At 47.9% G+C, this 22638-nt stretch overlaps 1 protein-coding gene across 7 annotated transcripts in view; it reads right to left on the reverse strand.

Annotated features, from left to right (window-relative positions):
• Nucleotides 1-22638, reverse strand: part of BAZ2A (bromodomain adjacent to zinc finger domain 2A) — a 66326-nt gene that overhangs the window by 34542 nt on the left and 9146 nt on the right. For 3 of the 7 annotated variants that reach the window (XM_028710345.2, XM_077923915.1, XM_077923914.1), the window contains exons 1-2: nucleotides 9053-9259; nucleotides 948-1085 (exon numbers count right to left, since the gene is read on the reverse strand). In XM_028710345.2, the coding sequence (XP_028566178.2) occupies nucleotides 948-1083 (136 nt within the window). In that variant the 5' untranslated portion in view covers nucleotides 1084-1085; nucleotides 9053-9259. Of the gene's footprint in view, nucleotides 1-947; nucleotides 1086-8214; nucleotides 8590-8701; nucleotides 8726-9052; nucleotides 9260-22638 lie in introns of those variants that run through there. The other 4 variants (XM_077923919.1, XM_077923917.1, XM_077923916.1 and 1 more) reach the window with 4 other exon arrangements.

Consider the following 22638-nt stretch of genomic DNA (forward strand, 5'->3'; position numbering starts at 1 on the left):
CCTAAAAAGGTGTTTTTTCCTGAAAACTCTTCAATTTACAGTTACCTTCTTTATTTCTTAAAGTGCCTTCTTAAAGAGTGGTCATATTCCAACATCTGTAAATTGGGAATGTTTTCAGGAATACACACTTTTACTTCAGCAGCTTTTGAGCTTTGCCTTAGGTTGTTGCTGTTTTTAAAGTATGTTCTCCAATTCCCAGCTCCTCTGTGCACTCTTTGTTAGTTTACAAGCAATAGCCTCACTTTAATATTCTGCCAAATTAATTAATTAAAATTAATAAACCTTTGGGAAGCAACACCACTACTGAAGAAATTATGCAAGGTCAGATAAAAACTGCCCACTGGGAAATGCCTTACACGGATTATCCTAAATCTTCACAAGCCCTTCCAAGCTTGCTTTAACTGAATTATAACATATTTGAAACAGCAACAACTCTTGAGCCCAGATACATGCAACTCAGCATGCTAGCAGAAACCAGCGCAAGGGCTTCCACAAGCGCAACAGGGCTTCCCCCCGCTTCCCCCCATATGCTCAAGAGCAGGGGTCAGCAACCTTTTTCAACAGGGGGCCAGTCCACTGTCCCTCAGACCTTGTGGGGGGCTGGACTATATTTTTTTTTTGGGGGGGGGGGAGAATTCTTTCTCCCACCTTTAACAGTAAGAAAGAAAATATCAGATTTTCACATCATATCCAGTTGTGCTTTCACAGTGGCCTGTGAGAATACACACAACTTTGCCTGTTGCTGTGGTATTCAAATTCCTTACACTCCTCCTGAGGCACAACCATCATCCACACAGTTCTCCTTACCATTCTGCAAAGAGATACTCAGAAAAGAAGTGGAACCTCAATCTATAAAGGCAAGGGCTAGCAGTGTTTGCTATAAGACCATGTATGATCAATGCTGATGCCTGTCACTAAGGTCAAAAGGTCCATTGCCCCACACTTACTTTTCCCTTGCTGAGGGAAGTTCATGGGAGATCCATTTGTGTAGACATTGTCCCCTGAGGAAGGCGCAGGTTTCTGTCCTGAGGCAGCAGGTGAAGAGGGAAGGCCAGTGAAATTAAAATGGTTGTTCGCCTCCATTTCTAAGGAGAAAAGAAAATGCAAAAGATGCAACAGAAAGTTAAAGTCATTACATAGATGCTGCTTTTCACAGGCAGCAGTGAAAAAATCCTCCAACCTAACATGTTAGCCAGTGACTGAACAAAAGATACCAAGACATTTAGTGTTTTATCACATCTTATCCCAATAATCCTTAGAACAAGATACAGTGGTACTTTGGTTTACAACCATAATCCATTCCAGAGGTCCATTTGTAAACCAAAACAGGTTGTAACCCAAGGCCCGCGTTCGCCAATGGGGCCTCCAAATTTTTTTTGTTCGTAATAATAAAAAAAAAAGGTTGTAATCCAAAAAAAGTTTGCAAACTGGGACATGCACTTCCAGGCTTGATGTGTTTGTAATCTAAAACTTATGCAAACCAGACTGTTTGCAAACCAAGGTACCACTGTATTGTAAGGTAAAACAATACTATTATCCCCATATTGCAAATGGGGGCCAGGCTGAGAGAGAATGGCTTACCTATGGCCATCCAGGTGGTGCACTAGTGATTCCTGGCTAACACCTCAGTCTTGCAGCTACTATGCTACACTAGCTCTCAAAATTAGCAAGCAGGGCAGATGCTATACCAATAGGACAGTAAGTTTAACGTCCATATATTTAAAGCCATTGTGTCCCTTTTGATAAAACCCAGGCTTTCATCAGAAACTGTGCAACTAAGTTTGACATTGACTGATTGATCTCTGCCTCTTAGGAGAACGGGAAATTTTCCCAAACACACAATGTAAGTCCTCACACTGAAATCCTTGTAAGAAAAATATACCGTATTTTTCCGTCTATAAGACACCCCCATGTATAAGCCCCCTATTTTGGGGCACTCAGATTTAAGAAAATGGGGGGAGATGGCCCAGAGTATAAGACGCCCCCTAATTTTTGACATTATTTTTTAGGGGGGAAACCTAGTCTTATACATAGAAAAATACGGTATGTCATGAGGTGACCAGCAGCAACTATTTCAACTTATCTTGAATGGGGAAAGTTTAGCCAGGGGTTCTGAAATCCACTCAGGCACTCCATTCTAATAGCAGAATCTATTTAAACACATTTCTTTTGCAAGCTTCAGGGTTACTCTCACTCAGCTATCAAATAGCAATATGTCCACAGGATGGTTCTTAATATGTAGTTATAAAGTCCACTTGCCACACAAATAGGCCCCTAAAATGCTTTCCTTGAAGAGGAAACCTAAGGACCAAACAGTTCTGGAAAGTGATTAAAAGGCTCCATTACTACTGAGAAAGAGGGATTCAGTGTATTAATGCAGAGCCGTTCCTGTTTTAAAAATTTTTACTGAGCAGGCTGACTGCAAAGTCCCAGCTCCTTCCATGGCTTTCTAGGCCTCATGCACTGCAAAGTAGTATGTGAAAATTCCTCATCAGATGATGCAAGCTTTACCAAAGCATCACCGCCCCCGCCTAGCTAGTCATTTTCTCATTCCACAGGGATGCAGATGAACTTTCGCCTCTCTGCAGCTCTGGGAAAAAGCCACCATTTCCTGTTACAGAAATTAATGCACTAAATAGATGCACTGTTCAAAGAAACTGGATGAAAATAAAGCAGAGGGCATAATCTCTTGGCATGGGGCCTAGTCCATTCCCTGCGTGTCCAGTGGGACATCTGTGGCTCCCAAACATGGCATTCCTACCAGCTTCAAGCAGGACCTTTCCCTCCCCACCCCTTTGAAATAGAAGACTAAAGAGAAAATGCTCAAGGCAGGTCTGGACAGCTGCCAAGGAAGGCAACACATGGATGAATGAATGAGGATGGAGTTCAAACTACAGATTCAGACCAGTCTGACAATATACATCTTCTGCATAAGTAAGCACGTACATCACAATAAGTCACCAAGGAAACTTCCTTACTAAAATAATTACGGCAGCCACAGTTTATATTACATCTTGAATCCAGAAGCTTTGCCATGAAGCCTCACTATTAAATAATACTTCTTCCACTCAAAGCTCAGAACAAACTTCAACAAACCTTTAATATGGTGTGGCATCCTATATGTATAAGAGTATGAACAGTAGAAAGAGATGACACTTGCACTTGGGCAACTCCTATGGAATAACCTAATATTAGGATAAAGGTAAAGGTAAAGGTTCCCCTGCCCGTACGGGCCAGTCTTGACAGACTCTAGGGTTGTGCGCCCATCTCACTCAAGAGGCCGGGGGCCAGCGCTGTCCGGAGACACTTCCGGGTCACGTGGCCAGCGTAACAAAGCTGCATCTGGCGAGCCAGTGCAGCACACGGAAACGCCGTTTACCTTCCCGCCAGTAAGCGGTCCCTATTTATCTACTTGCACCCGGGGGTGCTTTCGAACTGCTAGGTTGGCAGGCGCTGGGACCGAGCAACGGGAGCGCACCCCGCTGCGGGGATTTGAACCGCCGACCTTTCGATCGGCAAGCCCTAGGCGCTGAGGCTTTTACCCACAGCGCCACCCGCGTACCCTCAAAAATAATGATGGCACAGGTCTATTTACTTAACAGGAGAGATGACACCAACCCTCTCAAACAGTTCACAGTCTGAGAACAAACACATTAAAAGGAAAGTCATGGGTATCTTTCCTCCCCCTCCTGTATTTGCTATTTGTTTCAAAAGTTTTACTGAACCTAGTACCTACTTCATAAATTATGGCACTAAGAACAGGTGCACATCCTGTGTGCCTCCTCAAGACAGAATACAGTGGTACCTCGGTTTACGAACTTAATCCGTTCTGGAAGTCCATTCTTAAACCAAAACTGTTCTTAAACAGAAGTGTGCTTTTCCTAATGAGGCCTCCCGTCGCTGGTGCCCTTCCACTTTTTGGATTCCATTCTTAGACCGAGGTAAAGTTCACAAGCCAGGACACTACTTCCAGTTTATGGAGTTTGTAAACCGAATCATTTGTAAACAGGACTGTTCTTAAACCGAGGTACCACTGTACCAGGAATGGCTACCTGTCATGGTCAATGAACTGTCAAACCCCTCACACTGCTTATATGAAGGCTGCTGTGCCATAAGCATACAGTGAACATTAAGAATGACAGATAAAAGCTATATGGGGGGACGGGACAAAAGGGAAAATAATTGAAAGACTTTTTTTTTTTAATTGAAAGACTTTTAAGAAGAAAGCTACAGAGAAGAGGACAAAAACCACCTAGCACATTCCACAGAGAAATTTCCCCCTGCTACTGTAGTAGTAGGGACGCGGGTGGCGCTGTGGGTAAAACCTCAGCGCCTAGGACTTGCCAATCGTATGGTCGGCGGTTCGAATCCCTGCGGCGGGGTGAGCTCCCGTTGTTCGGTCCCAGCTCCTGCCCACCTAGCAGTTCGAAAGCACTCTTAAGTGCAAGTAGATAAATAGGTACCGCTTTATAGCGGGAAGGTAAACGGCGTTTCCGTGTGCTGCGCTGGTGCAGGCTCGCCAGAGCAGCTTCATCACGCTGGCCACGTGACCCGGAAGTGTCTCCGGACAGCGCTGGCCCCTGGCCTCTTAAGCGAGATGGGTGCGCAACCCCAGAGTCGGTCACGACTGGCCCGTACGGGCAGGGGTACCTTTACCTTACTGTAGTAGTGGTTGAAAGAGAGCTAAGCAGTAGGGTGTGGGCTCCTCCTCTCTAGGCATGTGCATTCCTTCTGAGGGGTGGGCTCCATAGCCATAAAAGTTGTAGCCTTAACTCTAGAAGCGTCTCAATATTGCTTAAAACATACACCGTACCCCCCCATCTGTATGCTTGGACAGAAAACATGAAGAACAGCACCTTTCCAAATGCCCTTGCACAGGGACAGAGCTTAGAAATGCTTCACTGCCAGGAAGAAAAGTGCTAGTGACCAAAATGTAAAGTCAAAAAGTCATTTAGAGAGAAAAAAACAGAATGCAGAGCTGCTTCTTTTTCAGAATCTTTATTTCTGCCAAGCTGACATACTTAGATAATTGACCGGGTCAAAATCAATCACCCTGCCCTTTTCTCCCCAGGAAATAATCATTGTCAAAATCAAATTTATGTACCCAAACCAGGTGTAAAACTAAATAAACTAAATGTTAATGAAATACGCATTTCATCCATAGCTTCTGCTTCACTGCTTCAATCTCCCTCACATCACGAAGCTTCTCTCTCCCACACACACCTCTATTACTGCAATGTCATGCCAAGCTCCACCACCTAAACTGCAAGGCTTCTGTAGCTGCAGAGATGGGGGTGGGGAAAGGCTTCTACTAATAGCAGCAGGGAAAATGCCTTTCCCTCAACTCAATATGCACTGTCAGGAATCATCTCTGCAACGCACTAAGGCCACTATTCCACTTGCTGCTCCCCTTTCAAAAAGCAATGGATCCTACCCTGACAGTGCACAGCAGCTGAGTTGAACCATAAAATTACTGTGAATATCCCTTTAAGGGCCAGGGTAGTAGCAGAAAAGGCAGCTGCTGCTCCAGCACAGGGACAAACAGAGCTGGAGCTGAGGTGAAGTGCTGGGAAGGCCTTGTAATTAAAGGGGAAGGCGGAATGGTTTGTTAGGAAAGAAGCCAAGCAAAATGGATGAATTAATTGCAGCCAACAAGAACGACAGAAACAGTTTAAAGGGAAGGGGTGTGGTTTGACAGGAGCTGCACATGCCAGAATAACACGGAACAGCTGATATAGACAGAGGTCCTATTTGTAAATATCTCAGACCTATGTCTCTCATGTGATCCCAGCAGAAGCAGATGTTTCAAATGTATGAAAGGATGGGAGCAGGGAATCCTATAGCCTGAGAAAGTGGCAAAGGATGAAACCATAGTCTTCATTTCTCCCCGTGGGCAGGGCAAGTTGTTAATAGTATGTACAGATGGGTTACAGCCTTGTCGAGTCAGGGCCTCTTCTGTTTTTAACTATTCTTAGTGAATGGGTGTGGAGTTTGATGCATGCTCATGCTCTCCAGCCACAGAAATGAAACACTCCTGTCCTAATCATAAAATAAGACCTCCTGTCCTAAGCTGTCAAAATGTGCTTCAGACAATGTGGTCAGTCCTGCTTTGAAAGTCCTACCTCCATACTTCACCATAAAATGCTTTTTTTGCCCTAGCAGAAATTAACAACAAAAACCTTGATTATTTTTTTTTACTCACATAAGTACTTCTCATGTAGAATTTCTTTTTCTTTTTACAGTAACGTATTTGTAAGACTACAAATTGGGAACAGGAGTTAAATTAGATGCACCATCTTATTAAAGTTTTCTTTTTATGAAAGAGGGAGGTCCTGGGTATGTTATGACATTTGTGAAAGATTACCATTGGCTGAGGCCAAGAAGAATCTAGAACCTTTTAACCAGTAACTGTTTTTCAGTTGTTGAGGACTGCCAAGTTCTATATCTGTGCAATGCAACCAAGCCCCTGTAAACACAAAAATGTCTTAAAAGGTATGGGGAGCCTGTGGCTCTCTTGATGTTGTTCAACTCTGGCTCCTATCAACCCCGGGCAGCATGGACAACATTTAAGGATGAAGAGAGTTGTAGATCAACAACTTTAGGAAGGTCACAAGCAATGCCCCACCATCTGTGCTTTAAAATATGGGCCACGTGATTTAATTTGCAGGAAATCAAAGATGAAAAGGGATCATGGATAGACTTCTTTTAGGAAGGCTGCCATAATTTACCTCTCAATGACAATATATCTGTTAGTAACCTTACACTGTTTGGTTTTCCATGGTTATGTTGCTTCACTTGAAATCCAACAAAAAGGAAAGGGAGAATGCTCTGTGAATGCAACCAAGAATGACCCACTAACAAATACCTCAGGATAAATGGCGTACTCTAGGCAAATCATAAAATAAGTGTATACTTGAGAACTATATGTGACACGTATGAAGATTATTTGTGGGGCATAGGAATTTGTTCATTTCTCCCCCCCCCCAAAAGAAAAATATAGTCCTACCCCCCCCCCAAGGTCTGAGGGACAGTGGACTGGCCCCCTGCTGAAAAAGTTTGCTGACCCCTGCTTTGTAGCTTCCCGTTTTGCTAAGTTAGAATATATATGACTGCCTCTTTAAATTCCATGTAACTTTAAAAAGAAGGTGGTGATAACCCTAAACTACAGGATCTTGTGCCAACTGGCTGCTGGGGAATAGGGCTAATCTAGCCAAGGAGTTTAGGGAAAGCCAGAAACAGAAACCAAATCTGATTAAAAAGGACATTTCAGAAAGCAACAAACACAGCTGCCATTTCCCGGCCAGTTCCTGCAAGGTTGGGGGAGGGAGCAGAGGAAAGAGGGCTGTTTGCATCAAGATGCTGTAAGCAGGGGAAGAGACAGCTCTGGTCTCCCACTCACCTCGCTGCCAGTCACCGGGGATTCCCTATGCCCACACCCCGCCTCCACACATACACAAAGGGCTCTCTCAGCCCTAACCATCATCCAGCCAAACCACATTTGCAGCCTCCCTCATGGTACTAAGATCTTGGCCTCTCAACTTCCGAAATACATGGAAGACTGCCATCAGAAATTGCCCCATACCACCTACATACAAATAACACTTCCTGTACACATGCTAAACCACCAGTATCAGAAACAAGCTTTGAAGGGGACCCACAGTAACTAGAAAATCCTTCCGGTGCCCAATATGAAAACTAGGGCAAACCCAAATTTCGGAGCCATAATCTCCATCCACAAAGCAGAATTCCTGGGTTTTCTTCCACAGACTTATCAAAAAGGCATTTCTGTCTCCAAACACCAGCCCTGTTCAGGATATTAATGACTTGTGTATGTGCTAATAAGATTCCCAGGTATCTGCATCCTTGTTTACAAACCATTCTCTCCATAAGCGGCATCACCAAATTTAGAGATCCCTAAAGGGAAGCCAGGATTCCCGGGTCACGTCCCTACTCCCAGGAAGGGAGCGACCTTTTCTCGTCGATCTAGTGGGATCCTTAGCGAAGCCCACAGATCCCATCTTCCCACAGCCTTATCTCCCCAGACTCAAGGACCTGCAGCCCTCCTCGCCGCCATGGAAGAAGAGCTGGAGCGCAGGGAGCGGCCGCGCAAAACTGGCCGCCACTCTTTCGAGGCCAACTAAGGGCACCCGACAAAACGTTCAGGGCGCCTTTCCCCCAACTTCCAAGTGGAGTTAAAACACATCCAATTCCCACCTCCTATACACTAAGCCACAACGCCAACGCCGCCGCCGCCATTCTTCTCCGGGAGCAAAACCCCAAACGCTTCCAGCCCAAAGGCCAGGCCTTGCCCTTCTTCAGTTCGCCTGCGGAGGTGAGGGAAGCGGCGGCCACGCTCCCCTCGCTCGACGCTGCCGCTACCGGGACTCGCCAGCCTCCTCCTCCTCCTCCCCCTCGACTACCGCGCCATGCCGGGCTGGGGAAGACGGGAGCCCCTCCGCATCGCCGTGAGGGCGAGAGCCGGTGCCCCGCGGGGCCTGCTCCCAACTCCAGCCCGTCGTCGTCGTCCCCACACGACTCCTGAGAGAAGTTGGCGCGGCGCTTCGAACACGCGCAGCCCCCGGGAGGCGTTATGTCTTCGGCAACGGGCTTCTCCTCCCCCCACCGAAGGAGCCTCTTTTCTCCTCAGGGCTTTTGGGGTGGGGGGAGGGGAAGGGGGGGAGGAGGAGGCCCCCTGTCTCACCCCAAAGCGGGAGGGCTTCGTGTCCTCCCTCACACTCCCTCGCCTTCCTCTCCTGACTAGGCCTTCGCCCCTCACTTCGGGGAGAGCGGAATGAGGGAAACCAACCGCCGCCGGCCGCCCTCCCCCACCTACGATGAAACTTGCTTCGCTCCCTCTCCCCCCCCCCCACCTCACAACGACTCGGGCCAAACTTCTCTCGGCTCCCCCTCAGGGGCCACGTCTTTCTCATACGCACCTTCCCTCCCCCCCGCCGCCGCCCGCATTTTGGTTCAGCCCCACGCATTACTCTCCTCTCTTTCCTCACCCCACCCCCACCCCTCGCGCGCGCACCTCGCACTCCGGACGCCTCACCTGAGGGAGGTGTCAGCCGGCTCTTCACATGGCCCCGCCGCGCTGAGGGAAAGGTCGGACCCCGCGCCGCAGCATGGCCTGCGGGAAAGGGTGGGCGGCGGCGGCCACCGGCTGAGGCTGGTGCGAGGGGAGGAGGGTGGCGCAGGCCGAAGCCGCACCAGGCGAGGCCGTCGTCGTCGTCGTCTCTGGCCAGGAAGCCGAGCTCAGCCAACGAACGAGCGAAGGAGCGAGCGCCGGGGCGAGCGTCGTCGGCTGAGGCGCCTCGCCGCCGGGTCCTAGCGCCCCACCGCCGCCGCCGTGACCGCGCCAAGGCTTGACCCGGCAAACACCGCCGCTGAGGAGAGGAAGGGGAGGGGGAGCGAGCGGGGTTCCTCGGCGGGAGACCCTCCAAATAAACAAACCCGTAACCAGATGCACAAAGGCGTAGCGGGTAAAGTTGGCTGCGGAAGCGGAGGGAAAGCCCTGCAAAAGGAGTGGGTGGAATTGGGAGAAAAAGACTTCTTCCTCTTCTGACACCGTGCAACTCAGCTCCGGGCGAAAGGGATGCCCACGTTTCGTATGGAAGAGGAGGATCAGGGTTCGATTCCCGGCCTCTCCAGTAGGGTTGGGAAAGAAGAAGAGCCTCCTGCCTTCGACTATCTCGAGGGCTGGCCACGTGGGGAAAGGTAACAAGCTTGTTGTCTCCTGCTCTTCCCGAGGGTAGGACTCGAACCCGCGGCTCCAAGTTGCAAGGAAGGAGAGAGGATACCAGGAAGAACTTTCTGGCAGGAAGATCTGTTGGACAGGGGAATGGTCTGCCACTGGGAGGTTGTGGGCTCTCCTTCCTTGGAGGTTATAAAGCAAAAGTTTGGGTGGCCAACAGTCATGGATGCTTTAGCTGAGATTCCTGTTTTGCAGTGGGTTGGACTAGATGACCCTCCGGGGTCTGCAAAATCTACAAGTCTATGAAACCCTGCGGAGAGCCATTGCCACTCGGAGGAGCAGGCAAAACCAACCAACCAGGCCTGGCTCAGTACAGTGGTACCTCGGGTAACATACGCTTCAGGTTACAGACTCCGCTAACCCAGAAATAGTGCTTCAGGTTAAGAACTTTGCTTCAGGATAAGAACAGAAATTGTGCTCCGGCAGCAGGAGGCCCCATTAGCTAAAGTGGTGCTTCAGGTTAAGAACAGTTTCAGGTTAAGAACAGACCTCTGGAACGAATTAAGTACTTAACCCGAGGTACCACTGTATATGGTTGCTTCCTCCTGCCCTTTGAAAATATCTTATCCTTCAAGTCAGGGGTGGCTAACCCCTGTTGCTGAGCTGCAATACTAGACCCCCCAGGGCAAGGGAGTAAATGGGATGGGGTGATGGGAGTTGTAGTCCAGCAACATCTGGAGGGCAACAAGTGAGCCACCCTTGAGCTGAATGCACACCATATGTTTAAAGAATCCTAGGTACTGTTGCTCACCCCTCATAGAGCTACAATTCCCAGCACCCTTAACAAACTAGAGTTCCCAGGATTCTTGGGGTGAGTGTCCTTTAAATGTATGATATGTACACAAGCTTGATTTAAGCATTTGTATGCCACCTTTCTGGGCTAGCGTCCTCTCATTCCATGCTAGGGTGGGACGGGAGCGGTTAAGGATAGGCACACTGTACCTGCTCTGAGTGTCTACCTACACAGGTTTGCCATCTGCATTCACATTACTTGGTGAACAACACAGCAGCTGTTGCAATGATTTGCATGTGTGAGTGAACCATCACTGGTTAAACGCTACTCATATATATACTTTAAACACAGCAATGTTGGTGCAGAGGCCAGACTAGAGGGTTGGCTTTTTCAGAACCCAAACCTGGCCTTGAACTCTAGCTTGGGATTAACCTAATGCAAATGTGCTTTATGGGGATAAAAACAGGGAGAAGCCATGTAAACACTAAAGATACGGTTGCAAATCAAACTGTCAAATGATGGGAAAGCAAATGATGTGCTCCAGCTCTCAGTTTCTCTCTGTTGTTAACTTCACCTGTTCAACGGCCGCATCCTGGCATTCTGTAAACAAGTTTCAGGGCAAAACCCTAGTGTGATGTGGAGAGTCTACAGCAGGGGTGGGGAACACATAGTCCACATTGGTGGACTCCAGCTCCTAGCACGCATGCACAATGGTCAGGTTTAGTGAGAATTGTAGCCCACAGGTTCCTCATTTCTGGTGTAGTTGAGAGGGAGGAGCAGTGATTTTTAATTTTTTTGAGTGAGGCATGGTTGATGGAGGGGGACAATGCTAAAGCAATGAGGGAGGGAGAGCCTGATTACATGACAATAGTAGCTTCTCATTTTTTAGATGTATGACTGCGGGATTTGTGTCAGCATGCACAGTGGCTAGGAAGATGGGAATAAGGATGCTGTAGTGTAGAAGGCTCATATTGCTGCTGTGTTGTTGCTGCTGGAATGGCATTTACTAGGATTGTGGTCACCTAGTGGCAAGTGGCAAGACTCTTGAGAGTCCCATGGACTGCAAGAAGATCAAACCTCTCCATTCTTAAGGAAATCAGCCCTGAGTGCTCACTGGAAGGACAAATCCTGAAAGCTGAGGCTCCAATACTTTGGCCACCTCATGAGAAGAGAAGACTCCCTGGAAAAGACCCTGATGTTGGGAAAGATGGAGGGCACAAGGAGAAGGGGACGACAGAGGACAAGATGGTTGGATAGTGTTCTCGAAGCTACCAGCCTGAGTTTGACCAAACTGCGGGAGGCAGTGGAAGACAGGAGTGCCTGGCGTGCTCTGGTCCATGGGGTCACGAAGAGTCGGACACGACTAAACAACAACAAATGCCGACCAACACTAAAGAAAGATTCCTTAATTCAAAGGAGCAACAAGACTAAAAGGAAGATGGTTGATACTTATAAAATTAGAGGAATGACCCAGCTCCTTGTTTTGCCCACAGATGGCAACAAAGCGAGATAGATTAATTAATTAAATTTACAGCCCACCTTTCCTTGATACCAATACCAGGGCAGGTCACACTCCAAAATAAATTACAACAACCAAGTCAATTAAAAAGCAAATTCATCAAAATACAAAACAGGTGCAGCTAAAAAACCAACAACCCAGCGAAGGCTAAAACGATCACTCACTAAAGAGTTAAGATAATTAAGATACCTGAGCAAACAAATGCTGTGAATTGACACAATAGCAATGTCAGCACCTGTTGTACTTGTGAGGAGGGCATTCCACAGACCATGGAGAAGGCTCCACCTCTTAAGGCACATGGGAAAGAGCCTCCTTAAAGCAAAGGGGGGGGGGTGTCCCAAGGGAAGGCATGCTTTTCGATGCCATTGCACTGAAATAAATGGGAGGCTCTCGTGTGGGAGGGTAGAAGGAAAGCCAGAGAGAGCCCAGGATGAGAACCTTTGACTGCTAAGAGACCTATTTCTGGGGTCATTGTGGAAATATAGAAATGGGTGTTAAACAACTTGCCAGACGATCTGCAAGATGGAAGTGTAGTGACAGGTCGTTCAGCAGAGGCACGTGAGGGATGTTCCTATAAAAAAAACTGATGGAGGAAAGAAATTCCACAAGATAGGCCTTTTGATGCCAGGAGGATGAAGGCGTAGTTACCAAGTTACAGGGGTCAGCACCCTGAGTCCAAAAAAACAATACAATGAGGAAGAATTTCTGTAGGCTGGTGATGGAGCACGCTACATATTATTAGTTCTTTGGGCTGATTCTTCAGCTCAGGACATTATCTTCTGCTGCCCTATAACATTATCTTCTGCTGCCCTATAAGCGCCATCTCTGAATGTGACCAAGAAAAAAAAAGTTTTTGTGTCTGTCTCCCCTAAAATGTACACTCACCATGGGCTTGGGAGTTCCATCAGCATACATTTGTCTCAGCACACTTTTCTAAAAGTGAATGAGGTATTATTTGTTCCACTCCTCTCACTACACTGGTGTACAGTGGTACCTCGGGTTACATACGCTTCAGGTTACGGACTCTGCTAACCCAGAAATAGTGCTTCAGGTTAAGAACTTTGCTTCAGGATAAGAACAGAAATCGGGCTCTGGTGGTGCGGCGGCGGCGGGAGGCCCCATTAGCTAAAGTGGTGCTTCAGGTTAAGAACAGTTTCAGGTTAAGAACGGACCTCCGGAACGAATTAAGTACTTAACCTGAGGTACCACTGTATATGATGTTCCTCATGGTTTTTTTTTTAACGTGCCTTTGCTGCTTTGTGTGCCCACTGTGACATTTTAGTTAGTCCTAATAAAGGCAAGTGACTTTATTTTAGACGAACATTTTATACTGGTGAAAAATGACATGTATCAAACTGTAGCTGTGGGAAAGACATATGGGGGAAAGTGTCTAAATTTCGTGCTACGAAAGGTCAAGTCTCTCAACCATGTGCAATTTCTTCCAATATGTTTTTGGTTTTCCTTTCTTTTCTTTTTTGGCTGCTTATATCCCCTTAGTGCTTCAACCTTTTGAAGTGTGTGTGTGTGCGCGCGCGTGTGCATGTGCACGTGCGTGCATGCTGCTTTAAAGCAAATGATGGAGCTAAACTTCCCCTACTGAGTTCCAAGTTACTGAAGACTTGATAGCCCCAATCGCAATTTTGTGGGCGGTTGCTTCACTTCATGGCACTCTGATCTGTATAGTTCTAGGATTAACACAATTCACAGGCTGAAGTGCTAGCAAGTCTTTCAGGGCTGGTATACTCTGAACAGCTTCTGACAAGCCCGCACAACGGAAGACGCGTATGTTGGGCCTTCAAAGCTGCGGTGCTCTCCCCTGTGCAGATACGCTCCACTCCCTGCCAGCTCTGGCGTTGCAGCACTTGTGGTTATTAGGAGACCGGAGCTGCCAGAGCCCTGCCAGCTCCTCCTTCCCTGAGATGCAGAGGCCAGCATCAACAGAGCCCAAAAATTACATCTCTTGTGGCTGCAGGATAAGCTGAGCCAGAGGACAAGGGGAAAGACACCAGAGGGCAGATGGAGGACACAGGAAGAACACACACACACACAATCCCACAAACAACAGAAGAGATTGGTAGAAAAATATATACATCCCTGTGCTCTCGCCCTGCCCAGAAAGGGCAATAGGGAAATCCAGAATTTACAGGGAGCACAGATATTTGGGGAGGGGGGGAGGAATGAGACAGAACAAACCTTCCTCAGTTCCCAATTAGCTCCATTCTGTGCTGAATCCAGGCAGCTGAGTCAGCCAGACGCAGCAAAACAACTCATCATTGTTATCTAGCCTCAGCTCAGCCTCCCACCTCAAAGCGTTGGAAGCCAGTCATTAATTAATCATTGTTTAGGGGTTTGGCTGTGCTCTGCCGAAGGAGAAACTGAGGCACAGATTGCTGCGGTGCGGCCCAGCACTCTCATCAAGGTCTCACACAGTCAGCAGAAGGAGGGAGACTCCAGGGTCACAGCGCTGCCTGCTCCCTCTTATCACATGCTCAGCGTAGCTCTGCAGGCTTTGCTGAAAGTGTCAGTATTTGCAGTTCATTCAAGGCTGGGTGCAAGCCTTTATGGAGAGATCCTTTACCTGCAAATGTGCCGCCCCCTCCTCCACCCACCAAACAACTTCTACCCCCAGGAGGCTTTGAAGACAGCCTTTGCCAACTTGTGCCTTCCAGGTGTTTTGGAAGACAACTCACATCAGCCCCAGCCATCACAGCTTAATAGAATCCTACCACATAGGTCCTGGTGCCTGGACTGATGTCAATGGCTAGTCAAATGAAACATTTGCTGAAGAACACAAAACATCATATTTCTTGGGGCTGGAGAATTAAAAGAGCCCCCTCATTTTATTTTATTTTTAAAAAACCCACAACACACCATCATTCTGTTCCCCGCTTCCACAAAACATGAAGGTGTTAAAAGCGTATTTGCCACTCCAATATTCCAATAAAGAATCCATGCTCTTGAAATCGTAATCCTCTAGCAGTAAATTAAAGCTGCCAATAAGGCCCACAGCATCACCACTATGAATCAGGCTACCGCAAAGAAAAATAAGCTTGTGGTTTAGGATGTAACCCTAAATACAATTTACCTGGGAGTGAGTCCCATTTTTAACTCAGTGGGACTTGCATAGGATTGCACCGTAAGGGAGAACAGTCAATGTCCCATTGGAATCAACACTGACTTCTTTTTATTAATCTGGATTATACCTGCATCTGTACCATTATGTACTGCCCTATGTATTCTGAACTAAATACATTTGTGAACTATTGTGTAAGATGCCTGATGTGGATGATCAAGTGAAGATCACATATTTGCTGTCTGGATCCAGTAAGTTCATGAGTTGCAAGATTCGCAGTTGCAGCCCCAAAACTGAGAACGTTCATCAATATGGTGGACTGTAAAGACTGATAGGTAATGTAACATAGAAACTTATATACATTAAAATTCAGACCTACACAAATATGTATAACTCGGTTATCACTGTATTTTAACAGGGTATCTATGCATATTCTATGCACAGCATGCATATAATACTCCCCCCCCCTTTTTTGGTTGCAATGACCAGGATGGTCACAACAACAAATAAACTTTGACTTGATACCCAACATTCCCGCCTCCAAACACGCAATGCAATGCAATCTCATTCAGCTATTAAAGGTAAACCCCATTGAGTTCAATGCTTCTTCCTCCCAGGTAAGTAAGTATAGGATTGCAGTTGCAATTCCGTTAAAAGAGAATATGGGGGGAGGGGGCTAACTTGCCAGGAAGCCAGGCCATCTGCCTCACAAAGAGGAAGCTATGCTTCTGAATACCAGTTGCTGGATCCTGCTTCCGGGTTTCTGCAAAGGGATCTGTAAGACCAGGATGCTGGACTAGGCAGGCCATTGGCTTGATCCATCAGGCTCTTCTAACATTCTTATAAGCCCCCACCCTTAATGCTGACTAAGTGGTGGCAGACTGTGGCTTCAGTTATGAGGAAAAGACACTCTAGGCACACACAAACGTGCCTCTCTTTATTTCATCTCCTATTTCGGGACAACCATGCTGTTGAAAATAAAGGTCAACAGCACAAAAATCCCAGCTCTTAGGCTTAAAATACGATAATTTACAGCCCAAGTCTTTCGGACAGACATGCCATTATTTTGTTTTAACAGCAATGTTCTCTGGAGATGCAGCACATTCTGGAGTGTTGGTGCTAACGGCAAACAACACAACGTACCCTCAGTCATTCAGACATCACACAGATACAAGGGCACTGTCCTTGTAGGAGGAACACCGAGCCAGCGCCGAGTTCCTAGCTGCACAGGGTTCCAGTGACCTTGTGGGTGGGAAAACAAGGGATATCCAGCCATTTTAGGAATGCACGCCTACATGATGTCACCATCCAAATACTTCCTCTCCCATGCAGATAATGTCGTTCTAGCCGTGAAAACACAGTGGCTCATCTTCCAGCCTGGGGCCATTCACCGCTTGCCGCTAATAATCCCAGTCTGCCCAGCACCTCCAGAACCAGACTCCCTGCAGGGGGTGCTGGGATGAACCAGACAGGCCCATTAAAGCAAAAGCAGCCAGCACTCAGATCCCTTTTAACCCAATGAGTGAAGCAAGAGAAATTTGCCTGTCTCCTTTGCTGGAGGCAAAAGTAGGTTATGGAGTGAGTTGCAGAAATCTTCCTGTGTTCTCTAGCTTAGGGTGGGGGATGGAACAGCTCTGAGAGGCTGGCTGGCAGAGGGAAACACAAAACAGATGCAGGAGAAAACCCCATCACTTCTCTCTCCCCCCCCCCCCATACACAAATATATGCCTGTCCATGCTGTGACTCAAAAGTGTGACATGTTTGGATGGAGATGTGATGCCTGTTTGCCAACACTTGTCTGTGATAACATATTTAGATCTGCACAAGAATGGTGTTTATCTTATCTTTTCCTGCTAGATTCAAGAGATCGCCCTGCAGGTTGCCAGTTCCAGAAAGAATTAAGCAAGTGAATGATTGCTTCAGAACTCGCAAGCCATTCTTTTCCAGTGCCCCCATGGCGATAATAACACTGGCCTACCATGCAGGACTGTTTTAAGGATTGCTGAGAACCAGGCAATATATGCAGTAGGTAAGAACACTGAAAGGGATGCGGGTGGCGCTGTGGGTTAAACCACAGAGCCTAGGACTTGCCGATCAGAAGGTCGGCGGTTCGAATCCCCGTGACGGGGTGAGATCCCGTTGTTCGGTCCTTGCTCCTGCCAACTATCAGTTCGAAAGCACATCAAAGTGCAAGTAGATAAATAGGTACCACTCCAGCAGAAAGGTAAACGGCATTTCCGTGCACTGCTCTGGTTTGCCAGAAGCGGCTTAGTCATGCTGGCCACATGACTCGGACAAACGCCGGTTCTCTCGGCCTATAGAGCGAGATGAGCGCCGCAACCCCAGAGTTGGCCACGACTGGACCTAATGGTCAGGGGTCCCTTTACCTTTACCTTTAAAAATACTGAACCCTGGGTTCAAGTCCTTAGCCATCAAGTTCGTTGGCTAAACTTGGGCTAAGTTTCTATCAAACTGACCTTACATAGTTGTTGTGATGATAAAATTGGTTACCGGCACGCACAATACCACAGCATTTTAGAGGGAAGGCAGGAGGCAAATGAGATAAATTTAAGCTGATATAGAACAGAGGACACATCGTTTCTTCTCCAGAAAGGATACTTGGAGTTGTAAAGCAGACAGGACTTAATCTCCTCGCTTTGCTTTATTTTGTTGCCACTCTAGATTCCATCAGATCTGTCTCCAGGAATCCTAAACTTATTTGCAATCTCTCTCTGGAATACCTGATCACAAGAAAAACAGCTGGTTCACCACATACCTTTCCATGTGGTGCAGAATATGGCAAAGGCATGGTCCTTGCACAGAGATGGTCACAGGCTAAAAGCTGCGTGTCTACTTTGCTCAAGAGCAGGACGTGGAAGGAAGGGCTCTGGGTTTTTTTATACCTGGAAATGCAGAGACAGTGTAGGATAGCCAAATATTGCAAGTGCAGACCCCAAAGCAGCCACTGCACCAGTGATTATGATGGGCTGCAGGGTGGATCCTCCTAAGGGTCAACTTATACATTATACACAGACATTATACACAGACAAGATTAAACCAACCCATCCTTCTATATGAACACTGGTGTGGACACAACCTACAGAGGAAGTGAAACAAAGGTGACGTGAAGAAGCAATGAAGAGGAATAAGGAAAAACATGGGGTTTTGAGACAATGGATCAAAATCCAAGCCGGGAATTAATGCGGGAAGAAAGGATTAAACTTGTGCAAACCAGCCCCTAACTGCTGAGTCCTTCCTGGAAGCTCCAGATTTTGGACATCAAGAGGCTCAGCGTTTCTAACATGGGTAACATAACAGGTCTTTTTGTGCCTCCATCTTTTCTATCACCCTCAGAGCTGCACACCTGTTTCTAAGCATTGAGAGGCAAGAGCCCTTTTCACCAGGGCCAGCCATTTCTTTTCCTGTCCGCAGCGTACGTTGTAAACCGGGCCCCTGAATAATTCATAATCACCATTATGCCATGACGTGGTACTCAAAAGCCAAAGGAAGCAGCAACTTCACTGAAGTTAAGCAAGCCTGAGCTCTAGCCTGTGTCCTTGTGGAGGCAGATTTTGCATGCCGCAAAATCTGCCTCCAAAAGGCAGGGGTGATATGATAGCCATGTTCAAATATATAAAAGGATGTCACATAGAGGAGGGAGAAAGGTTGTTTTCTGCTGCTCCAGAGAAGCGGACACGGAGCAATGGATCCAAACTACAAGAAAGAAGATTCCACCTAAACATTAGGAAGAACTTCCTGACAGTAAGAGCTGTTCGACAGTGGAATTTGCTGCCAAGGAGTGTGGTGGAGTCTCCGTCTTTGGAGGTCTTTAAGCAGAGGCTTGACAACCATATGTCAGGAGTGCTCTGATGGTGTTTCCTGCTTGGCAGGGGGTTGGACTCAATGGCCCTTGTGGTCTCTTCCAACTCTATGATTCTATGATTCATAAAAACTGGGAAGGCTTCTTCCACAGGGCAAATTGTGGTTTGTCCTCATGTGGTTGGTCCTATATGTTCAGTGCCATCCTGGCTGAAAAAGACACTCGGATCGCATGGATCAAGGACGGCTAACCTACGGCTGCTGTGGGACAACAACTTCCATCTTCTCAAACCACTGGCCATTCCAACTGGGGCTGATGGAAGCTGGAATCCAAGATCATCTGGAGATCAACCACCTTCATAAGCAATCCCTACTGGTACACATGTTCCTCAAGGAGTGAGTTGAGAGGGTGAAACTGAATGAGCCATCGCAGAACTCACTGCGCCTCTAACGAAATACTTCTGAAGGGAGCTCCGTTCAGCTTTGAGACATCAAAGCCCTCTGTTGGGCATACGTCAGAGGATGGGGCATCACATGGCTCAGTCGGTAGAGCATGGGACTCTTAATCTCAAGAGTCGTGGGTTCAAGCCCCACGTTGGGCAAAAGATTCCTGCATTGCAGGGGGTTGGAGTAGATGATCCTCATTGTCCCCTTGAACTCTACAGTTCTATGATTCTATGTAGGACTGAGCTCCAGGGCTGCACTACAGGCCCTGCCCCCAATGTTGTATGGTGTTGTTCCTCCTGACCCTAATGTCCACACTTTTAAGTGTGGACACCTGCAAAGGAAAGTCCACTTGCATAAACCTGTAAAACATACAGACTTACCATGCATTCTGGAACCCAGCATGAAATCCAGAATACATGAAAACCTAAGTGTCTATGTGTGTAGGCTTTGCTTTCTGTGCTTTTCCGTGGCATCCGTAGCTGATATGTGGGGGCTGAGTGGGTGCTGCAGGCCCTTGCAGGGCAGGATGGCTTTGCAGCTTCTATGCTTGAAGGAGGTCAGGATGTTAAGTCATCAAGCGATGAGAAATCAAGCAACGTTACATGCATGTGTGAACCAGCCTCCCTCCCCACAATAATATGCTGAGGCAGACCGCAATCTCTTGTAACGGTGGAGAAAGGGAGCCACTCTTCAGAGCAACGTGCTACAAAACGCACGCAGAACACTGGATCTGACAGCTGCTCAGATCTCCTCCCCTCCTCTCTGCAACACAAAAAAATCGGGAAAATCCAGGTGTATGGCAGCCCAAGTCGGCAGTTCCGTTTCCCCATAAAAATAGCTCAAAATTGCATTTTTTTTTTTTAAAAAAGCGATTTTGCCCAAAAAGCTCAACAACTTTTCTGTCTTGGAATATGGCAACCCTAGACAAGACACAGCATGCTTCCTCTGGCTGCTGAGAGAGCAGAGGAACTGTTGCATTTTTATACTCTTTGCAAGGCCCGCCCTTGTCTGTCCCCTTCTGACCTGTGACCTTGCTGACTGCAGGTTGACCAGTGAGAAGGAGGCATCTTCTACGGAAGGGGAATCAGTTTTTCGCCCCAGCCTGCGGACAGTACTCCCTTCTGGGCAGTGGCGTAGCGTGGGTTGTCAGCACCCGGGGCAAGGCAAGTAATTTGCGCCCCCTAACCCGTGGATTTGCACCCCCTAACCCGTGGATTTGCGCCCCCTAACCCGTGGATTTGCGCCCCCTAACATGTGGATTTGCCCTAACCCCAGATGTTGCGCCCGGTGCGGCTGGCCCCCCCCCCCCTGCACCCCCCACGCTACGCCACTGCTTCTGGGCAAACTTCCCCACATGCTAGTGGTGGGCGAGACCAGTGGGGTGGAGAAACAAATGTAAATTTTAAACTTTGGACAGTTGGCTTGCTTCTACAAGCAGAAGGCATTGTCACAGTTCAAGGACACTAAATACAATCTCACAAAAACACTGGTTTTGTGTTTTGTGTGTGTGTTTTGCAAACTGGGGCCAGTGAGGGTTGTGTCCTTGGGAAGATTTCCAAAGGTCAGATATAGAGAGGCCTGTATTTGGCTCCCAAGCCTGAGGTTCCTCACCCTTCTAGGGTCAGGCTGATCTAAAGCAGAAATGTGGATTCAGTTCTGAGACCCTCTTGCTGAGCCTTTCCCCACGAGGTGCCCACCAGTCCTTTTAGACTACAACTCCCATCACTCCCAAACAGCACTGATGGGAGTTGTAGTCCAAAATGTACGCAAGGGCACCAAGTGGAAGAAAACTGCTAGAGCTCAGTCTTGGTCCTTCCAGAGACCAAAGGCATCCTTTGTCCTTGGTTCAAACTCAGCTATGACCTTGCCAGGTGGCTTTAGGGGAGTCACTGTACTCCAAAGCCTCAGCTTTCCTCCATTTGAAATCATAGAATCATAGAACCATAGAGTTGGAAGAGACCACAAGGGCCATCGAGTCCAACCCCCTGCCAAGCAGGAAACACCATCAGAGCACTCCTGACATATGGTTGTCAAGCCTCTGCTTAAAGACCTCCAAAGAAGGAGACTCCACCACACTCCTTGGCAGCAAATTCCACTGTTGAACAGCTCTTACTGTCAGGAAGTTCTTCCTAATGTTTAGGTGGAATCTTCTTTCTTGTAGTTTGGATCCATTGCTCCGTGTCCGCTTCTCTGGAGCAGCAGAAAACAACCTTTCTCCCTCCTCTATGTGACAATGCAGGGGTGATAATAATGACCTAGCCTCCTGGGCTGTTGCTAAGGATTACTGGGATCGTGTGTGTGTGTGTGTGTGTGTGTGTATCACCTCCATGTACTCGAAAAGTTAAAGCTTTCGAGAAAGGCTTATAACCAGGCCAACTCCCAAAAGTTTAGGGCTGAGGGCAGAGGGTGGTTTCTTGTGTCACTAATTCTAGAAACCTAGGGCAGAGTATTATGCCCATTTAGCAGATGGGGAAGTCAGCCGGAGTGTGACATCATACCCTCCAACATTTCTCCAGTGAAAATGGGGGCTTTCCCCAAGGAAAAGCGGGACATTCCGGGATCCAATCAGAAACCAGGGCGGCTTCTGAAAATCCAGGACTGTCCCTGGCAAATAGGGGCACTTGGAGGGCCTGTGTGGAAGACCCGGCAAGTAGTGCAGAACAGAACCCAAGTTGAGAAGTGAACCTCTGGATTAAAGGAATGAGGCAATCTGAGGCACAGGCGAGCAGTTTCGAGGTGCACTCCTTCCTGCAAGTGGGGGGATCCTTCATAGAGGCTCTTTCCTGGCGAGATCCCTTGGGGTCCCCCCCCTTCCTCTCCCAGAGAGAGAGAGCTTTCTTCGCCAGCCGCCCACGCCGCATCATTCAGCCACCCGCTTCGCAGCCTCTGCAGACAAGCCGACCGCCCTCCTTCTCGGGGCACGCCGCTGCCTTGCCATCTACTGTATTTCCTCGCTCCCTAGGAGGATCGAGAGAGAGGGAGATACAGGCGGGGCCGAGGAGAGAAAGCAAAGCATAAGGGGGGGGGGTGTAGGCTTGGAAAGATGGCTGGGGATCAGCGGGAATCAAGAGCTTCGCCGGCCTGCGCTTCCCATGTCCTGCGAAATGCGCGCAGCGCTGCTCCTGGGTGGGTGGTCGGTGGCGATGGTGGCTAAGGACGAAGGTGGGCTGGACAGATCTAGATTGGTTCTCCCCCTGGCGGCTTGGAAACTCCTCCATCCCTCCCTCTCCCTCTCTCCCTCTCTCCGCTTTTGTGTGTCACAGGATCTGGTGAAAAAGCAGCCGCCCACACCC

This window comes from Podarcis muralis, chromosome 2 (assembly GCF_964188315.1).
Source record: "Podarcis muralis chromosome 2, rPodMur119.hap1.1, whole genome shotgun sequence".
NCBI classification, from domain to species: domain Eukaryota; kingdom Metazoa; phylum Chordata; class Lepidosauria; order Squamata; family Lacertidae; genus Podarcis; species Podarcis muralis.